Raw genomic sequence first — 17,494 nt, forward strand, 5'->3', positions numbered from 1 at the left:
ACGGCCGACTTCGGCGAGCGGCCAGGCGCGTGGGTCACGCGGACTCGGTCGGTCGGGCGTCGGGGCGGATGAGTAGGGCGCGGTCCTCGGCGGCGTCCTGGCGCGGGGCTCGGTGCTGCTGCGAGGAAGAGAGCAGGAGAGAGAGAGCCGGTGGGAGAGAGAGGAGGTGGCGGCGGGTGGAGCAGAGGAGGCAGCGGCGGCCGAAGGAGAGGGGGGCAGGGTCGGCGGCGGCCGGCGCGGGTAGAGGTGCGGCGCTGGTGGAGCAGGGCCGCATGGATCCGGCGGTGCAGGAGGGCAGCGCAGGTGCTCGGCCCAGGCGGCCCGCACGGAGGAGGCAGCCGGCGGCGCAGTGGAGGCAGGGGAGAGCAAAGGAAGGTGGCGGCGGCTGCTGTGGGAGAGAGGAGGAAAAAAAGAAACTAGCTCTATACCATATTGGAAACCCTAACCCTAACAGGGGTTGGGTGATCTATTAATAGATTACAGTAACTGGGCCAGGCCCATTACAGAGGGTGAGAGGGTATTCTAGCAGCAACATCTTCAATAGCAAGCAGATATCGCTGCTACGACTACGAGGAAACCTGAAGAGGAGCGATCCATTCTCGCGCGGTAATTGGATGAGACCGGGAAGACGGTGTCACGGCTCCGCTTGGAGTGGATGGCGAAGGAGATGGAAGGTATGGACACTGAGTCTGACAGGGAGGGACGCAATCATAGACAATCTGGGGGTGGACATCAGGAGCATGGCGAGCGGGAGTACCGTACTGATGGTCAACCAGGAGGGAGTGGAGAGTATCAGGATCCATAGGGAGGTAGGGGAGATCAGATCGTTGATCCACAAGGAGGGGCAGGGAGTATCGGCCTGTTGATTTGCCTAAGATGATGTTTCCCAAGTTTCAGGGAGCTGAACCCAGTATCTAGTTTGACAAATGTTTGGAGTACTTCGGTATTTACCAGGTGCCTGAATTCATGTGGCCGTCGTCTGCTTCACTACACATGGAGGGTAATGCAGCACGGTGGATGCAGGTGCACAAAAGGAGACAAGGTTTGGGAAATTGGGCTCAATTCACCAGAGCAGTGCAGGAGAAGTTTGAAGCAGAAGAGGATTCCCAAGCAATGAGGGCTTGTTGCGGTTAACACAAAAAGCTAGCTTAGAAGAGTATATTCATGCTTTCGAAGAAGCTAGATATGCCGATACATTGCATAATCCTGCACTAGGTGAAAAAAATTGTGTCACGGTTTGTGAAGGGTTTAAAAGGGGAGTTGCAGGGGCATGTGATGGCCCAATTACCTCGGACAGTGGATCAAGCAATACTGTTGGCTCATATACAGCAAGAGGTGATCGAAATGAATAAGGCCAAATTTCAGAAGAATTTCCTAGGGGACAAGGTGATGGTGAATACAGGAAAAAGAGATCCTAGAGCAAGAGTGGTTTCACCTGATTTGGCTATGGAGAGGCAGTTAAGATATTTTCGAAGGTTGAATGGTTTATGTTTTGGGTGTGGAGAGAAGTACGAGCCAGGACATCAAGCAAAATGTCCCAAAAGGGAGGGGCTTAGTTGCACCATTTGACTATAGAAGATATGGGGTTGGTATTATCAGACGAAGTGCTGCAACAGCTAGATTAGGAAGATAAAGAAGTAGAGGAAGCATGTAAACTATCTCTGAATGCTATTAGTGGAACTGACCATGAGGAATGTATGAGGGTTTGAGCTCTGATCCAAAACCAAGTGCTGGTGATGTTGGTTGACTCGGGTAGTTCCACAAGCTTTGTCAGTCAGAGAATAGTAGACCAGTTGATTCTACCAACTGAAGCTGCTTCACCAGTCACGATTAAAGTGGCCAATGGCGAATTTATGTTGAGTTCAAGAAGGGTGGTAGCACTAGAGTGGTGGGATGATGGACATACTTATGTCAGTGATATGAGAGTGCTGGATTTAGCAACTTATGGTGCTATACTGGGATATGACTGGCTCAAGAGCCACAATCCTATGGAATGTGACTAGGACAACAAAATACTGACATTCAGGGATAAAGGGGTGAGGGTGTAGCTGAGGGGTGATGGAGTGGGAAATAAAGAGGTGCTACAAGTATCTTTTGTACAGCTGCACCGATGGATGAAGGTAATGAGGTCTGGGTTTTTGTGATGTTGGGAACAGTCCAGGAAGAAGTGACTGAAGGGGATCAGGAACCTTTGAGACAGATACTCAAAGAGTTTGAGGACGTCTTTGTTGTGCCCACTATTTTACCTCCATCCAGGGTGTATGATCATCACATTCCCTTGCTACCAGGATCTATTCCAGTGAATTCAAGGCCTTACACGTACTCACCTTTTCACAAGACAGAAATAGAAAAGTAGGTGACATAATTATTTACTACAGGCCTGATAGCACCCAGTACCAGTCCCTTTGCATCCCCAGTATTATTAGTTCAAAAAAGATGGTAGCTGGAGGTTTTGTATTGATTATAGAAGGCTGAATTGTTTGACCATCAAAAATTGTTTTCCTATGCCCTTGGTAGACGAAATCTTGGATGAGTTAGCAGGCACTCAATTTTTCACTAGCTTGGATATGACCGTGGGGTATCACCAGATTAGAATGGCAGAAGAAGATGAGTTTAAAACTGTGTTTAAGACTCATCACGACCATTATCAGTTCCGAGTTATGCCTTTTGGACTTACCAACGCACCAGCGACATTTTAGTGTGCCACGAACACAGTCCTATAACCTTTTCTTAGGAAATTTGTTATGGTTTTTTTGGACGATATCTTGATCTACAGTCCCAGTCTAGAGGAGCATTACAACCATCTTAGAATGGTATTGGCCAAACTCAGAGAGCACTAGTTTTTCTTGAAGCATAAGAACTGTGCATTTGTGAAAAAGGAGCTACAGTACCTTGGCCATGTGATCTCTAGAGAGGGGGTAGCCACAGACTCTACAAAGACAGCCGCCATGTTGGCTTGGCCTAGACCCCAGAATGTGTCTGAGCTAAGGGGTTTTCTAGGACTTACAGGATACTATAGGAAGTTTGTGTGTGGGTTTGGCATTTTGGCATGGCCTCTTACCCAGTTGTTGCAAAAACAGCATGGATTCAAATGAAATGAAGAAGCTCAAGCAGCATTTGAGGCTCTGAAGAAAGCTATGTCATCTACTCCTATATTGTCTTTACCAAGATTTGATCTCCTTTTGTGGTGGAGACAGATGCATGTGAGAATGGTATGGGTGCAGTGCTCATTCAACACAGGAAGCCCATAGCTTACATCAGCAAGGCATTGGGAGAAAGGAATAGACACTTGTCTATATATGATAAGGAATTTTTAGCCTTAATTCTTGTTGTGGAGAAATGGAGGTCATATTTGCAAAGAAGTCCATTTGTTATTAAGACTGATCATAAGTCGCTCACATTCTTGGGAGAGCAACAGTTATAGTCAGAACTGCAAAGAAAAGCTATGGCTAGGCTAATGGGGCTGCAGTTTCAGATTGTTTACAAGAAAGGGGTAGAGAATAGAGTGGCTAATGTTTTATCAAGAGTGGGGGCTATGATGGAATTGGTTGTCATCTCTGAGGTACAACCAGTGTGGATTCAGGAAATTTTAAATTCATATGTGACATATGTTGAATCCCAGGAACTCATTACACAACTATTGGTGCATAGCCCCAATGAACAAGGGTATAGCTTGCAACAAGGCATCATCAAAAAGGGTGCAAAGATCTTGATAGGATCTAATTCTACTCTCAGAACCAAACTAATTTCAGTTTTACATGATAGTGCCATGGGGGGCATTCTGGAATACAGGCCACTTACCAAAGGATCAAAAAACTGTTCTAATGGAAGGGGCTGAAGGTGGATGTCACTCACTTTGTCCAACAGTGTTTAACCTGTCAACAAGCCAAACCAGAAAGGACCCATCCCACAGGGCTACTCCAACCTCTTCCTATTCCACAGGGTATTTGGGCAGATGTTACAATGGATTTTATCGACGGGTTGCCAAAATCCGAAGGTTTTGATACTATCATGGTAGTGGTGGACAGATTCACTAAATATGGGCATTTTCTTCCACTCAAACATCCCTTCACTGCTCAGGGAGTGGCACATGTGTTCTTGGAGCAAGTGGTGAAGTTACATGGACCTCCCAAATCTATTGTTTTAGACATAGACAAGATTTTCATCAGTTCTTTCTGGAAACATTTGTTTTAGCTTATGGATGTTAAGCTAATGTTATCAACTGCCTACCACCCACAAACCGATGGCCAGAGCGAGCAGGTGAACCAATGTTTGGAGACCTATCTTAGATGTGCAGACAATACTCAGCCATCTACATGGAAATTATGGTTGGCCCTAGCAGAATTTTGGTATAACACCACATACCATACCAGTCTCGGTTGTACCCCTTTCAAGGCATTATATGGGTATGATGCGCCTATGTTGGCTTTGCCTCAATCTGAAGTACCGGAGCATGGGCCTGCCACTGAATGGTTGGCTGACAGAGCTGTTTTCTCGGTTCATCTCAAAGAACATATGGCTCGAGCTCAGAATCGCATGAAACAATTGGCTGATCAGGATAGGACTGCAAGAGAATTTCAGGTTGGAGAGATGGTGCTACTGAAATTATAGCCCTATGCCCAGAAAACTATGGTGAATCGTCCATGTCTGAAATTAGCATTTAAATTTTTCGGTCCTTTCAATATATTGACTAAGATTGGTCCTGCTGCTTACAAATTGGATTTACCCGACAGTGCTCAAGTTCATCATGTCTCTCAATTGAAGCCATTTCATTCATTTCACACTCCGGTTTTCACTACTTTACCTCCATTGGTGGATCTCTCGAAGACTCGTATTGTTCCTGAAGAAATTCTTGACCGACGTTTGGTTAAAGGGAATCAAGTTGTTCCTCAGGTTCTTGTCCGTTGGTCTAGTGTCCTAGTGGAATCTTCTACTTGGGAGGATTATTATGTGGTGAAGACTCCTTTTCCTGAAGCACATGCTTGGGGACAAGCGGATACTGAAGCCCGGGGAGTTGTCATGACCGGTGAGGATGCAGTGCCTTCCTGTGTTGTTGGCGAGAATGAGTGATGTTGAGCGTAATAGTTTGCTTATTCTGGAGTTGGTAATGAGCTGACAAATAGCCATGCTATATATTTTGAACAGAGCCGGGTGGACAGAGTATCGAATAACAGAAATCAAAACAGAATCGTAACCAACTTATGTCGATTTGTTGCGTGTTGTTGTCCCTTCGACGACCTCACGTCCCGGCGGTGGCTCATTTCCTAGCTAGTCATCGTGAGACCACCATCGCCCTGTTCCTCTACCCGAATTTTTTCTTTTTAAACTTTTTTATGACAAAAATATACATTTAGACCCCTGGATGACTTTTTTCAGGATCTGGACCCGACGCTCGGCGCCATAGGCTATGGCACCGAGGTAATACAGCTCAGCGCCATAGGCTATGGCGCCGAGCTCTGACGCGGCGGTGACGGCTCTCGGTGGCTAGGGCTGGCGTGGCGCCGACGCGGCCTCCTAGCTCGGCGTCACAGATCTTGGCGCTGAGCTAGGGAGACCTATAAATCAGTCGTTCTGTTGGCCGAGAGGAGCTCATTTCCCCTCCATTCAAATCTTCTTTAAAGTTGCTCCATTCAAATATTCGAGTTGGAAAAGTTTGTATACCAAGGTATGGTGTCTCACTGATTCGTATTTATATTGGATTGTAATTCTTCGATTATTAGTTTTGATTGTTGCTCCTAGAATATATATAGTCACATATAAATACCTAGCTAATTATATACTAACAAGTAAATAGCTAACTACCTATGCATTAATCAAAGCGGACATGTGCTAACTAAACACTAAATAGTTAACACAGTACATACTAACTAAATACTAATAAACCACTAACTATTTACTATAGAAATACTAACTCATTACTTTGGAGTGGCGGCGTGTAGGACGGACAGGAGGTGAAGTGGTTGGGGCGGAGCGATCGGGGCCGGTGGCGGTTGGGCGAGGAGGCGCTTGGCGCGGAGGTAGTCGAGCCGGCGCGGGGGGCGTGGCGGCCGAGGTGGGCGCGGGCGCGGCGGCAAAGCGAAGAAGAGGTGTGGGCCTGAGAGAAATGAGAGGTGAGAGAAACGAGAGGAAGGAGACGGCTGAGAGCTTTAGTCCTAGCTCGGCGCCAAAATCTATGGCGACGAGCTAGACGTCATGTCGGCTGCTGCGTTAGCATACCTCGGCGACAAGACCTGTGGCGCCGAGGCGTCTTACCTCGGCACCACGGCCAATGACGGCAAGCATGGGATCCAAAAGTTGAATTAAGTCATCCAGGGATCTAGATGTTATTTTTTGTTTAAAAAAGATTAAAAAACAAAAAAAAAAATCGGTTCCTGTAGCGCCTGGCCACCGCTATCAGATTGGAATACCACCTGCGCGGCTGCGCGATAGGGTTTGGTGTTGGACGTGTACCGGTAAGGTAGTTCAGACAGTTCATGTATTTCCATATACATTCATGTATTTCCATATTTTTTATTTTTTAAAATCATTAATTCAGATTTTCCTTAACGCTGTTAGTAGAGAGGGGCAAAGGGCAGTTTCCATTTCAAATCGAATGGGCAAAATCACGAAGTCGGGAATCGAGGGGCAAAATAAAAGTTGGGAGTACAGAAAAGGATACAATCACAATTGTCCCAAACTATAATTGTATGTACTGTATTCATAATAAATAAACTGTAATTTTTCTATTGAAGGACAAAAACTGTTGTAAGAATATACGCTCGCTGACTATTCTATGATACAAGGAATTGTGTAAAACAAAAGGCGTCCAGAATTTAACGAGAACTTTATGAAATATTCCTTCCTGTGATCTACGAGAAAAAAAACCATCACCTCTATCTGATTGAACAAGGGATTATACCCGTCAGGCACACACACAAATGACCAACAAGAACTAAATTCTACAGCTCGTGAAGGTTCCTGGTCTAACCATGTAAAAACAAATAAGCAGCAGGGAAGCCGCAGAGGTGACACAAGTTCCTATTATACACTCAGAAATATTAAGAGTCCTCAAAATAAGCAGGCGCCAGAACATCCAAACACATCAAAAATAGGTCTCTATGTCTCCCTTCGGGTCCTCCGACGTGGGCCTGCTGTCTCCTCCTTTTCGTCCTCTTTCTCATCCTTGTCGCCACTGCTTCCAGCACCGTCGGTCACTGTGGCCTTGGGCTTCTTCGCCTCAGCTGCAGGTTTCACAGGTGCCTGGAACAAGTAAATGTAGTGGGTTGAGCAAGCATTCTCTTCAAGTTCAGAACCGTGGCAGCAGTAAAACATTGGCTGGGAATAACTTACCACCGGCTTCTTGCCTCCAAACAGGATCTTGAAGAGAACGGTAACGAACACGACGACAACGGAGACCAGAATGCCAATAGTGATGTTGGGCTGCTTCTCTCCCTTCTCGATAACATCCTGTGTACAAGATGTAGATAGAACATGTTATTTTCTTGATAACACAAAACCTGACGTTTGACAGGAGAGGATAGCAAATATCTCCAGAACTCACAATGATCTTGGTTTTGTAGGGTGCCAAGAACGGAACATCAGCAATCTTGTACAGGACGTCAAAAATCTTCTTCTGCAGAGGCAAAACCCATTAGGGACAAGATGGAACAAAGACGACTAATGAAGAAAGAAATAACAGTTATGGTTGCAAAAGATCAGAAAAATGGATCACCTGGAACTCAGAAAGACCATCTGCACCAGCAGCAGCCTCCTCCTCAGCCTTCTCCTTTTCCTTCTCAACATCATACTTGGGCTTCCAGGTCTTCTCCAGAATGGAGGTGGCAACCTTCTCATCGTCAGCAATCAAGATATTGTCAAACAGGATGCCATCCTGCATTGTCCAGATCTCAATCCCAATAGCAGCAATTGGATCAAAGTCAGGCTTGTCAAGCTCAAAGTACTCAGGGTTGGGGATCTCCTGAGGCTTCCAGATTCCCTTGTAGTTGGGGTTGTCAATCATAGGTGCATGCCACTTGCCCTTGTAAGCAGGATTCTGCTTCATTGGCCTCTTCCACTCGCCACATCCAGGTGCCTCTTCACACTTGGGGTTGTCAATCTTTGGCGCCTCCCATTCACCATCCTCCTCATCGTCCCAGTCCTCAGGCTTGGCTGCCTCAGGATCATCAATCTCCTCAGGTTCATCATCCAACCATCCCTCAGGCTTGGTGGCTTCATCATCCACAATTTCCATCGGGGCATCCTCATCCCAGTCATCAGGCTTTACTGCATCTGGATCAGGAATTTTAGCTCTCTCATCCCAGTCCTCCGGCTTCTTGTCATCAGGGTCAGGAATGGTCTTGGATGGGATAAGTGCTGGCTCAAAATCATCAGCAGAAAGGAAGTTCGCCTTCTTCTTTTCTTCCCCATCTACCAAAATTTTGACCTCATTGTCTGGCTTCAAGATAGCCGTGTAGACATGAGAGAGCTTGTCATATGGGACAGATGGTGGGAATTTGAGATGATGCTCAACATACTTTCCAGTCTTAGGATTCTTGTGCTTAAGGATGAAATGAACCTTGTTGGTTGATCCACACTTATCTGGACCAAACATAATAGTGTATGGAGTCTCATTATCAAACTCCTTGGCATCCCATCCAGCATCCTGAGGGCGGATGTACTTAATGTAGGCACCTCCGCATTCAAGGCCATTCTGAAGTCTCACTTCAAACTGCAGGACCACTGTCCCATCCTTCAAGGTAACTGGCTCATCAAGCTCCTTGATTATGGCGTATTTCCTTGCCTTCTCACTAACAAGGAGGCCATAGTCCTCATGACCATCACTCTTGGCATGCCTCCACACACCTACAAAACAGAGTATGTAGGCATTAAGCTATGAAACACACAAAAAAGAACAGAAATTATGACTACAATGTTCAAACAGTGGCAGGCAACAAGCAGTTAAAATAAGGATTGCAATACTGTTTAAAATGGCATTACAGAACCAGGATACTACTCCCTTCATCCACATATGCAAGCAACATGTTGTTTCGGAAAGTGTAACTTTGCAAACTTTGACTAACAATTAGTCAAATTAATTATGGTGTGTTTGGTGCACAAAGGTTGCATAGATGCATATTCAAATTATAACAAATGACACCAATATTCACAGATAAATAGCATACCAGATAACCAGAAAGATCTAACAGGCACCTACTAAAACTTAGTACCGCAAGCTTACTTCATATGAAGAGTGTTTAATGTGGGCACAGAATTACAGGAATATAAAAATACCACTAGCAAACTGAACATACTGACAATTTTATTATTTTTTGGATGACGTAGTTCATTAACACATGCATATAGATAAAATTATTATTCAAAATATCTCCTGATGTCTCATCCTATAATCTAGTACAAGTTAATCACTCCCTCCAGTTAGGAATAGATGAGGCTACTTTCGATTATCTGAGCATCAGTACATTTTGGCAGTTACAGAAACATCAACCATCCATATCAACAATGAGCACACTGCACACACAGAGAAACCAGTCACTCCAATGATCCTCTGTTCGTTAGAGCTACAGACCATTGTAACTTGTGTTGGCACACTCAAAAAGTTATACTGTAAGCTGGAAGGCAAGAACACTCCTCGATTGCATATAGTACGTTGGAATGTGGAGACTAGCCATAGCTCTGCATCTAGAGCGGTGCTGCTAGCGAAGCACATCCGGACAAACTAAAGCACATACATGATTGACAACATACATGACTGACAGTATCAATCGTGGATCTCATGAGTAATTGCACAGTTACCTCTCAGTTTAAACACGGGAAAGTGCGATCTCGGACGAAGAAGCTCCCATAACCCCACTAAACCCACGGATCTAAACAGATCTAGCGAAACCATAACGAGCGAGAGAAAAAAAATGCGCGCGCTTACCTTGGTATTCATCCTTCTTGGAGACGACCCATCTCCCCTCAAAGTCCTCATCGAACGGCTCGTACAGCAGCTGCAAACAACAACACCGAAACCCGGAGTGACCATCACAAATCTCACCCACAAAGTTCCGAGGGAAAAAAGATAGCGAAATCGCAACAGGCTGGCTTAGATTACCGGGTCGGAGGCGTGGATCTGAAAGACCAACGCCGAGACCAGGAGGAGGAGGAGGAGCGCGCGCCCTCCCATCGTCCTCTCAATGTCACGATCTCCTCGAGCCGGGGAGTTTCTCCAAACCTTCCAACCAGAGCGAGGCCTCCGCGAGAGGGAGCAGACGCTGGCAGTATAAGAAGTGGGCGCGGTGGAGAGGCTACACGGCTGAGATCAGGAGAGAGGAAAAGGAACGGTGGGTAGCAGGGCCGGCAGTTGCGAGGAGAAGGCCTTGGTGTGACTTGTTCCGACCAATGGGAGGGCGCGGGACGTGGTGCTGACCAATTGCACGCTGCCACGTCTGACTCGTGACGCTTTGCTCTTGTAGGACGCCATGTCAGCCGCCCCACGAACACGCACGACGGTGGTATCCGGCCAGCCGGCATCTCCAGTGAATACAGAGGCCTTCTACTGACTTTAGATATTCTCGATGACAATTTTGTACCACTTTTTTCAACACTGACATATCATCAAAAATGCTATAAAACTATGAATAAAATAATGTCTCTTAATGTAAAATTTCACTTCACTATTTCATACATTAACATGTCAATTAAATATTGCAACTCAATGACCAATACAAATTAGTAAAATATGTGAAGAGAAACAAATCATTTTCAATGGAGGTCTCCATGGTTTCTAAGACATTGGAAAAAAAAGTTGATGTGACACACTATTAAATGTGTGTGAAACCACTATAAAATCATTATTGTGAATAGCCTTAGGGCACATACAGCGCCGTTAAATACGACGTCTCTAAAGTCACGTAAGCTACAATTAAATAAAAAAAATTCGACGTGGATGCTAATTAAGGAGAAGATAGGCATAGATCGTCCTTTAGTGAAGACACGGTTTCGGCCTATGCTCCAATACAAGAGACGGTAAGACAACCAATGTATGACTTCTTTGGTCCTTGTTCCACACATGATAGGTAACCTACTGTATGACTTATTATTTATATTGTATATACCTGTTTGTAATATACATATAGACAACTATTGTTTGTGGGTTGTACATGCTCTTATGGGGTGTTTGGTTTCACCTAATGTCATATCAAATGTTTAAATGATAACTACGGATAGTAAATATAGTCTAATTATAAGATTAATTGTACAGATAAAGACTAAAAGACAAAACGAAACTATTGAACCTAATTATGTCTATATTTAATATTTATAATTGATATTTAGATAATTGATATGATACAAACTAAATTTTAGTCAGGGGAACTAAAAATACCACGTAAATTTTATAAGTGGTAGAGTTTCAACAGTTCAACAATTATGGGTTGTTCCTCTCTTTCGTACGTCATGCCCCTCATGTGTAACAGTCTGTCAAGGTAATAGACGACGACAGAGAGGCACCAAAGGGTATTCGGGTGAAGAAGCAAAGCACCAGAGTATTTGGGCTAGATTGGACCCAGCAATGGGGGTACACTGTTGGCGAGCGTATGTAACTGAGGCCATGTGGGAGTTGGAGACTTAGCTTGGGGAAGGAGTTGGCGCTGGTTGTGTCTAGACGGTGACGTCATGTGTGAGTGAATCCCTTCTGTTCGTCGAGAATTCTAGTAAAACTCTATAACTTCGTGAGAGAAGGATAGTTTCAGGGGCGGGGCTCGCTATCATCACCATCTATCTCTCACAATTGGTATTAGATTCTTGTTGCGATCCTAGCGGATCCATCTGAGTATACTCTTCGCCCTTAAAATCAGGCAAGGGGGCAAAACAAATCGACAACATGGAGAAGAGTTTAGCCGATCTCTCTCAGCTGCTGCAATCTTTACAAGTCCAGAATGATTCCATCAAGCAAGCCATTGAGGTAAACATAGCATCTAAGCCCTAGACCGAGGACGATGTGGGTCACCTGCATGAAAATGTGGGACACCTGTCGAACAAAGTGAAGAGGTGATGGTCTGCGCCCACCACACATTCATGCATCGAAGGTGTTCGAAGGTGTGCTATTGAAGGATCAAGCGACGCTGGAAGTCTCTACATCGACATCACGGCATCAGTCTGTACCGGACCTCTACGATCACCGCCCTGCTACAGCTTACCGGAGTGATGGTTTTGGGGTTGTCACCACCCTAACACCATCTCCGGTTGCAGGTAACAAAACCCTTTTGCATCCGGATTCCCCTTCATCTACCTTACTTCCTCATGTTGAACCCATGTGGCCATCTTATTCGCCTCATATGATGGCAGCCTTACCTCAAATGAGTTTTCCTTAGTTCGATGGTCACCATACGAAGATGTGGATGGCAAAGTGCGAGTCCTACTTTGATGTGTTTGTTGTCCCGGGTGAATTATGGGTCAAAGTAGCAATCATGCACTTCGTCGGTTCAGTCGTTTTTTGGTTATAGTCTATGGAAAAAAGCTTTGCGAAACACAGTGGACTTAGTTTTGCTCAGCGGTGTGTGCCCGCTTTGAGCGTGATCATCACAACCATTTAGTTCATCGGTTCTTTCACATCAAGCAAGTTGACACTGTCACGGAATATATGTTGAGCACTTCAATACTCTGGTGCATCAAATTCTAGCTCATGACCCTTCATTTAACATATTTGCTATTGTAAATCGTTTTGTTGATGGCTTGGAACCTGGCATTAAGGTTGTAGTTTTTATGCAGCGGCCATGGACCTAGATACTGTTGTTTCCTTGGCTTTGTTACAGGAGGTGCTCACTGGTCACAAGACCCACTCTATGCCTTCTAAGGTAGCTGAACCATCACTGTCCAGAACTGTGTCACATCCGACACCATTGTCTTCCTCTCAACCTGCTGCTACAACTTCAGAACTCCGGCGTGGTGTGGATGGCACCAAATCAAGCTTGAAGAAAACAAAATTTCAGCGTTGATGGCATACCGTAAAGCTAATGGGTTGTGCTTGTGCTACAAGTGTGGTCTTAGATGGGGCCAAACTCACAAGTGCAACGCAATAGTTCCCTTGAAATTGGTGGAAGAAGTCTAGCAAATCTTGGAGACCTCTGTACCTCCAAAATAGAAGTCTATGCCTTAGGAGGATTCTGGTGATAATCTGATGTTTTTGTCCATCAATGCAGTCCAAGGAACATAGTCTCCTCAGACTCACTACCGGAAACGGGCGCTTTGCCGAGTGCCCGAAGCACTCGGCAAAGCCTTAAAAACACTCGGCAAAGGCTTTGCCGAGTGTGACACTCGGCAAAGAAGGCTCGGCAAACAGTGCATCAGCAAAGCCTTTTTTGCCGAGTACTTTTTCTCGGGCACTCGGCAAAGAAAAGCGGCCGTTACGGTGACGGGTGACAGAGACGGTGTCTTTGCCGAGTGTCACGGATGACACTCGGCAAAGGAGTTACCTTTGCCGAGTGTCTTCCCAGAAGCACTCGACAAAGAATACATCTTTGTCGAGTGCCCTCTGGGGCACTCGGCAAAGAGCCCGCCAGGGAGGGTCCCCATGTCAGGCTCTTTGTCGAGTGCTCTGTGCGGCACTCGGCAAAGCCTGCCTCTTTGCCGAGTGCCAGCGACATAACACTCGGCAAAGTCCCTAAACCGGTGCCCAGGTTTTTGCTCTTTGCCGAGTGTTATGACCCTGACACTCGGCAAAGCGCCTCTTTGCCGAGTGTTACACTCGGCAAAGTGACCAGTATATACGTTTCTTATTTGTTTTTTGTATTCCATCCACACAAACAAAAGATATCACATATATACATCACAGAGATCATCACAAACATAAATAGCCAATACAAACATAAAACCGTCACCACAAATATAAATATCCATCACAAACATAAGTGTTCAACACAAGTATCAAACACAAACATAAGTCTCAAACGTCGCAAGCTCTCACATAAGTATCAAATACAGACATAAGTATTATACACAAGTTCTGAAGTCTAAAACAATGAAAACACAACACTCATGGAGGTGGGCGGTTTGACCGGGGCTGAACCCTTCCGGAGGGTTGTTGGATGCCGCCCCAGATTGGCCCTGCACAGAGAAGAGATTGCATGTGTTATACCAGATGCATTACAAATATCTAACTACAATTTTGATACTCACAGGAGTGTGGAAGAGAGCAGGGTCAACTGGAGGGAACAATGGAGGTGGCGGAGCGATGCCCTGTACGGCGCCAAGGCTCTGCATGTACTGGAACATCTCCGCCATCCTCCGATGATCTGCCCGGCGCTCCGCCTCCCGCTCCGCCATCATCCTCGCCTCCATCTCGTGACGTTCCCTCCTCTCTTCTTCTAGTTGAGTATGTAATATTACAAGCCAACGTTATAGTAACTCAAAGAGTAGGTATATAACTCAAGGAAGGACGAGTTACAGAAGCACTAACCTCGAGTTGCTGTATGCGATGCTGTGAGCTGTCGTGCCGAGGTCGTATGGCTGGACTCGAGCCCGTGCTCCTTGCTCTCACCTGAGACAGAGTGGGAGTGGAGGACGAGTCGATTGCCCCGTCGACAATCCAGTACCGCTCATGTCTCTTGCCTCCTCCGACCCTCATGAGCTCATCGGGGTCGATCGGCTCGGTGCTCGGATCATAGTCTGGGCCATGGACCTCCTGCGCCATGGCGGTGTAGTCATGGAGGCGGCTGTAGACGGCGGGGTTGGTGTAGGCCTCGGGCCCGTCATCCGGGTTGTAGGTGACGTCGGACGTCGCCTTACCCTTATGGGCCATAGCATAGGCCGAGAAGGTGGAGCAAGGTCGACCACCATGTGACGCCGACTGCAACGAAAACCAACGAGATAGTTAGAAATAATATCTAACTCAGTGTTATATATCTAAATAAAAAAGATGGCGTACCCATGCTTCGGCATATTGGCCTAGACTCCGGCTGCCTTGGTGGTGGGAGGGGCCTTGCATCATCAAACGCCGTTCCCGGCTAGCGGTGTGCGCCTCGTCCCACTCAGCCGAACACCACCTATCCACCATCTGCTCCCAGCACAGAGGATGTGCGGCGCACCAATATGGAATCATCTACAAAGTAAACACGTAAAGTGCATATCAGAAGATAAAATAAAATTCATGCATGGATTACTGGTACCAAACATGCATGACTTTACCTGCAGGTACTGCTCCCTGGTCAACGACATGGTTCGGGCTTGAGGTTTGGTCACCCTCTCCCCAAGGACGGAGCCGTGGTAGGTGATGATGGCCTGGATTCAGGCCTCATAGTGCATGTCCACGACGAGCTTCTTACAACTCGTGGTGGCCACCACATCCGCTCTAGCCTCATATCCAGCATCGCATCTGAAGAAATCCTGTATACAAAAACGATGTATCCATACATTATTTCAAGAATTTGCAACGAATGCGACATATTTTACATTATACTAAGACTTACCCACAGCTCTTGCTTCACCCGCTCCGCCTTGTTATTGAATTCCCGGTCGTCCCGGTCTACTGCATCGGGGGCGACGACGTAGTGGTCGAAGGTGAAGGCTGGACCCGTCACTCCGGCGTACTCCACAAGTCCACGGATGTGTTCCCTGCACAGCAGGCCGAGGATGCCATTGGGGGGGCGACGATGACCCCCAACATAATCCAAAACCGTCAAAAACTTGTCCAAGTGATAAATAAAAAGTATTAGTTTATATTATGATTTTGAACAAATAATATGAACAAGAATGAAGAACATAAAGTTACATACCTCTCCCCTTCCGGCTGAATCAGCGGCCGCCTGTCCCGAAGTATGGGACGCTGAGGGAGACTCGCGGGGCCTCGCAGGTAGATGCTCCTCGAACTTGAGCCGCCTGAACCTGAGGCGTCATGCTGCTGGTCGTCGTCGTCCTGAGGCGCCGCCTGCTGCTGCGCTGCCTGCTCTGCCTCGTCCTGCCGCGCTGCCTGCTCTGCCTCGTTCGCCGTCCTACTCCTCCTCCCCCTCCTCCTCCTCAGCCAACCGCCCACCATATTTGTCCAACAACCTGCAATTAAGAGTAAACAAATAAGCACATATAAAAAGATGTATTTAAAAATAGGTGTGAAATAAAAAGTCATATAGCATTACATCGATTAAAAATAATCTTCATATGTGTCGGGGTTAGTCGGATCATAACTCTCATCATCACTATCAAGCATTTCAATCTCAACACCATCGGAAGACGCAAGTTCGTCATTAATGTCATTGCCTTCAAGGATTACTAAGTCATTATCATTTTACAAATCATCATCCTCCTCATCAACAACCATTTCAATATCTACGTCCATTCCGATAGCTTCAGTTAAGTCTATCTCAAATCGCCCTTCTAGCCCATCTTCTTGGAAGAACTCTCCATCATATGTATCCGGGTCTAAGTTGTAATCTTCATCATTAGGAACAGGTAACCGCCCGTGCGGCGATACCTTATACACAACATCCCAACCCTTAAGATGTTCTTTCGTTTGACACACATATGGGAGATAATACACTTGTGTGGCCTATTGGGCCACGATATAGACATCGTCTCCTGCTAAGGTGGAATCTTGTCGAATTTCAACTATTCCAAGATTAGAATGTGTCCGTCTCGTCACTTGAGGGTCAAACCAATGACATTTGAATATCACTGGAGTAAGAGGTTTGGAACCATAAAAATTGAGCTCATATATTTCTTCGATTCGTCCAAAATAATCGACATTGTCAAGGCCGTGCGTAAAGACTCCAGAACACGTTGTTTTACGATTGGGCCGACTTTTGTCGTAGTTTGTTGTGCGAAAACGGTATCCATTGACGTCATACCTAGAATATTTCTTGACCCTATAAGCAAAGTCGTTGGCTACTTGTCTCAACTCGGCACTCATAGACGGATCTCTTTGGCCCTGCAAGTATTCGCATGTTAAAAGACGCTAAATTGAGTTCAAAGACGTATCTCTTTTACAAACTAAGCACGTACCTTACGTTTGAACCAGGAAATGAAATCGGGCAACCCATTTCTCACACCCTTTCTAAGAAGAGCGTCATATTCCTATGGAGTGGGGTCCCTTGATCGACGCCAGAATTCGTGAAGAAATTATTCCATGTATGGCGTCACCTCTTCAAGGTTGGTCAATACGTATAGCATGATATGCCGCCACTCTTCATGTGTCAGGGTCTTGGTGGTCGAGCCACTTGTGCTTCCGAGTTGGCCTTGAAATATGCTAAGGTTCGATTCATTGTTGCCATCATTGTAACGAGGGGGTGGATTATGCACGCTCGGCAGTTTGTCACCATAATAAGTTATTGTGAAGTTTGAGACCTCCTCTAGAATGTATGCCTCTGCAATGGAAGCCTCGATTTTGCATTTATTTCTACATTTCTTTCGAATAGTCTTTAGACATCTCTCAATTGGATAGCACCAACGTCCCTGCACGGGCCCCCCCATTCGTGCCTCATAGGGGAGATGAAGAATCAAATGCTGCATTGGATTGAAGAAGCCG

The 17,494-nt window shown here is 46.0% G+C and overlaps 1 protein-coding gene and 1 long non-coding RNA gene across 3 annotated transcripts; one reads left to right on the forward strand and one right to left on the reverse strand.

Annotated features, from left to right (window-relative positions):
• The first annotated feature begins 481 nt into the window (after window positions 1-481).
• LOC103646531 (uncharacterized) lies at window positions 482-13,194 on the forward strand. 2 transcript variants are annotated; one of them, XR_562248.3, is made up of 3 exons: window positions 482-5,026; window positions 5,146-5,665; window positions 11,838-13,194. It is a non-coding gene; the product is annotated as an uncharacterized lncRNA (long non-coding RNA). The 2 variants fall into 2 exon arrangements; XR_002267183.2 differs by having other exon boundaries at window positions 482-5,665; window positions 11,838-12,231; window positions 12,795-13,189.
• Window positions 6,851-10,269, reverse strand: LOC100283947 (calnexin). Its single transcript, NM_001156845.1, has 6 exons — window positions 10,094-10,269; window positions 9,920-9,989; window positions 7,712-8,841; window positions 7,541-7,612; window positions 7,330-7,446; window positions 6,851-7,239 (listed from the first exon to the last, which is right to left on the reverse strand). The coding sequence occupies exons 1-6, from the start codon at window positions 10,163-10,165 to the stop codon at window positions 7,096-7,098; spliced, it is 1,605 nt and encodes a 534-aa protein (NP_001150317.1). The 5' UTR covers window positions 10,166-10,269; the 3' UTR covers window positions 6,851-7,095.
• Window positions 13,195-17,494: the final 4,300 nt, after the last annotated feature.

The sequence above is a fragment of the Zea mays genome, chromosome 2, assembly GCF_902167145.1.
Source record: "Zea mays cultivar B73 chromosome 2, Zm-B73-REFERENCE-NAM-5.0, whole genome shotgun sequence".
In the NCBI taxonomy this organism is placed as follows: Eukaryota; Viridiplantae; Streptophyta; class Magnoliopsida; order Poales; family Poaceae; genus Zea; species Zea mays.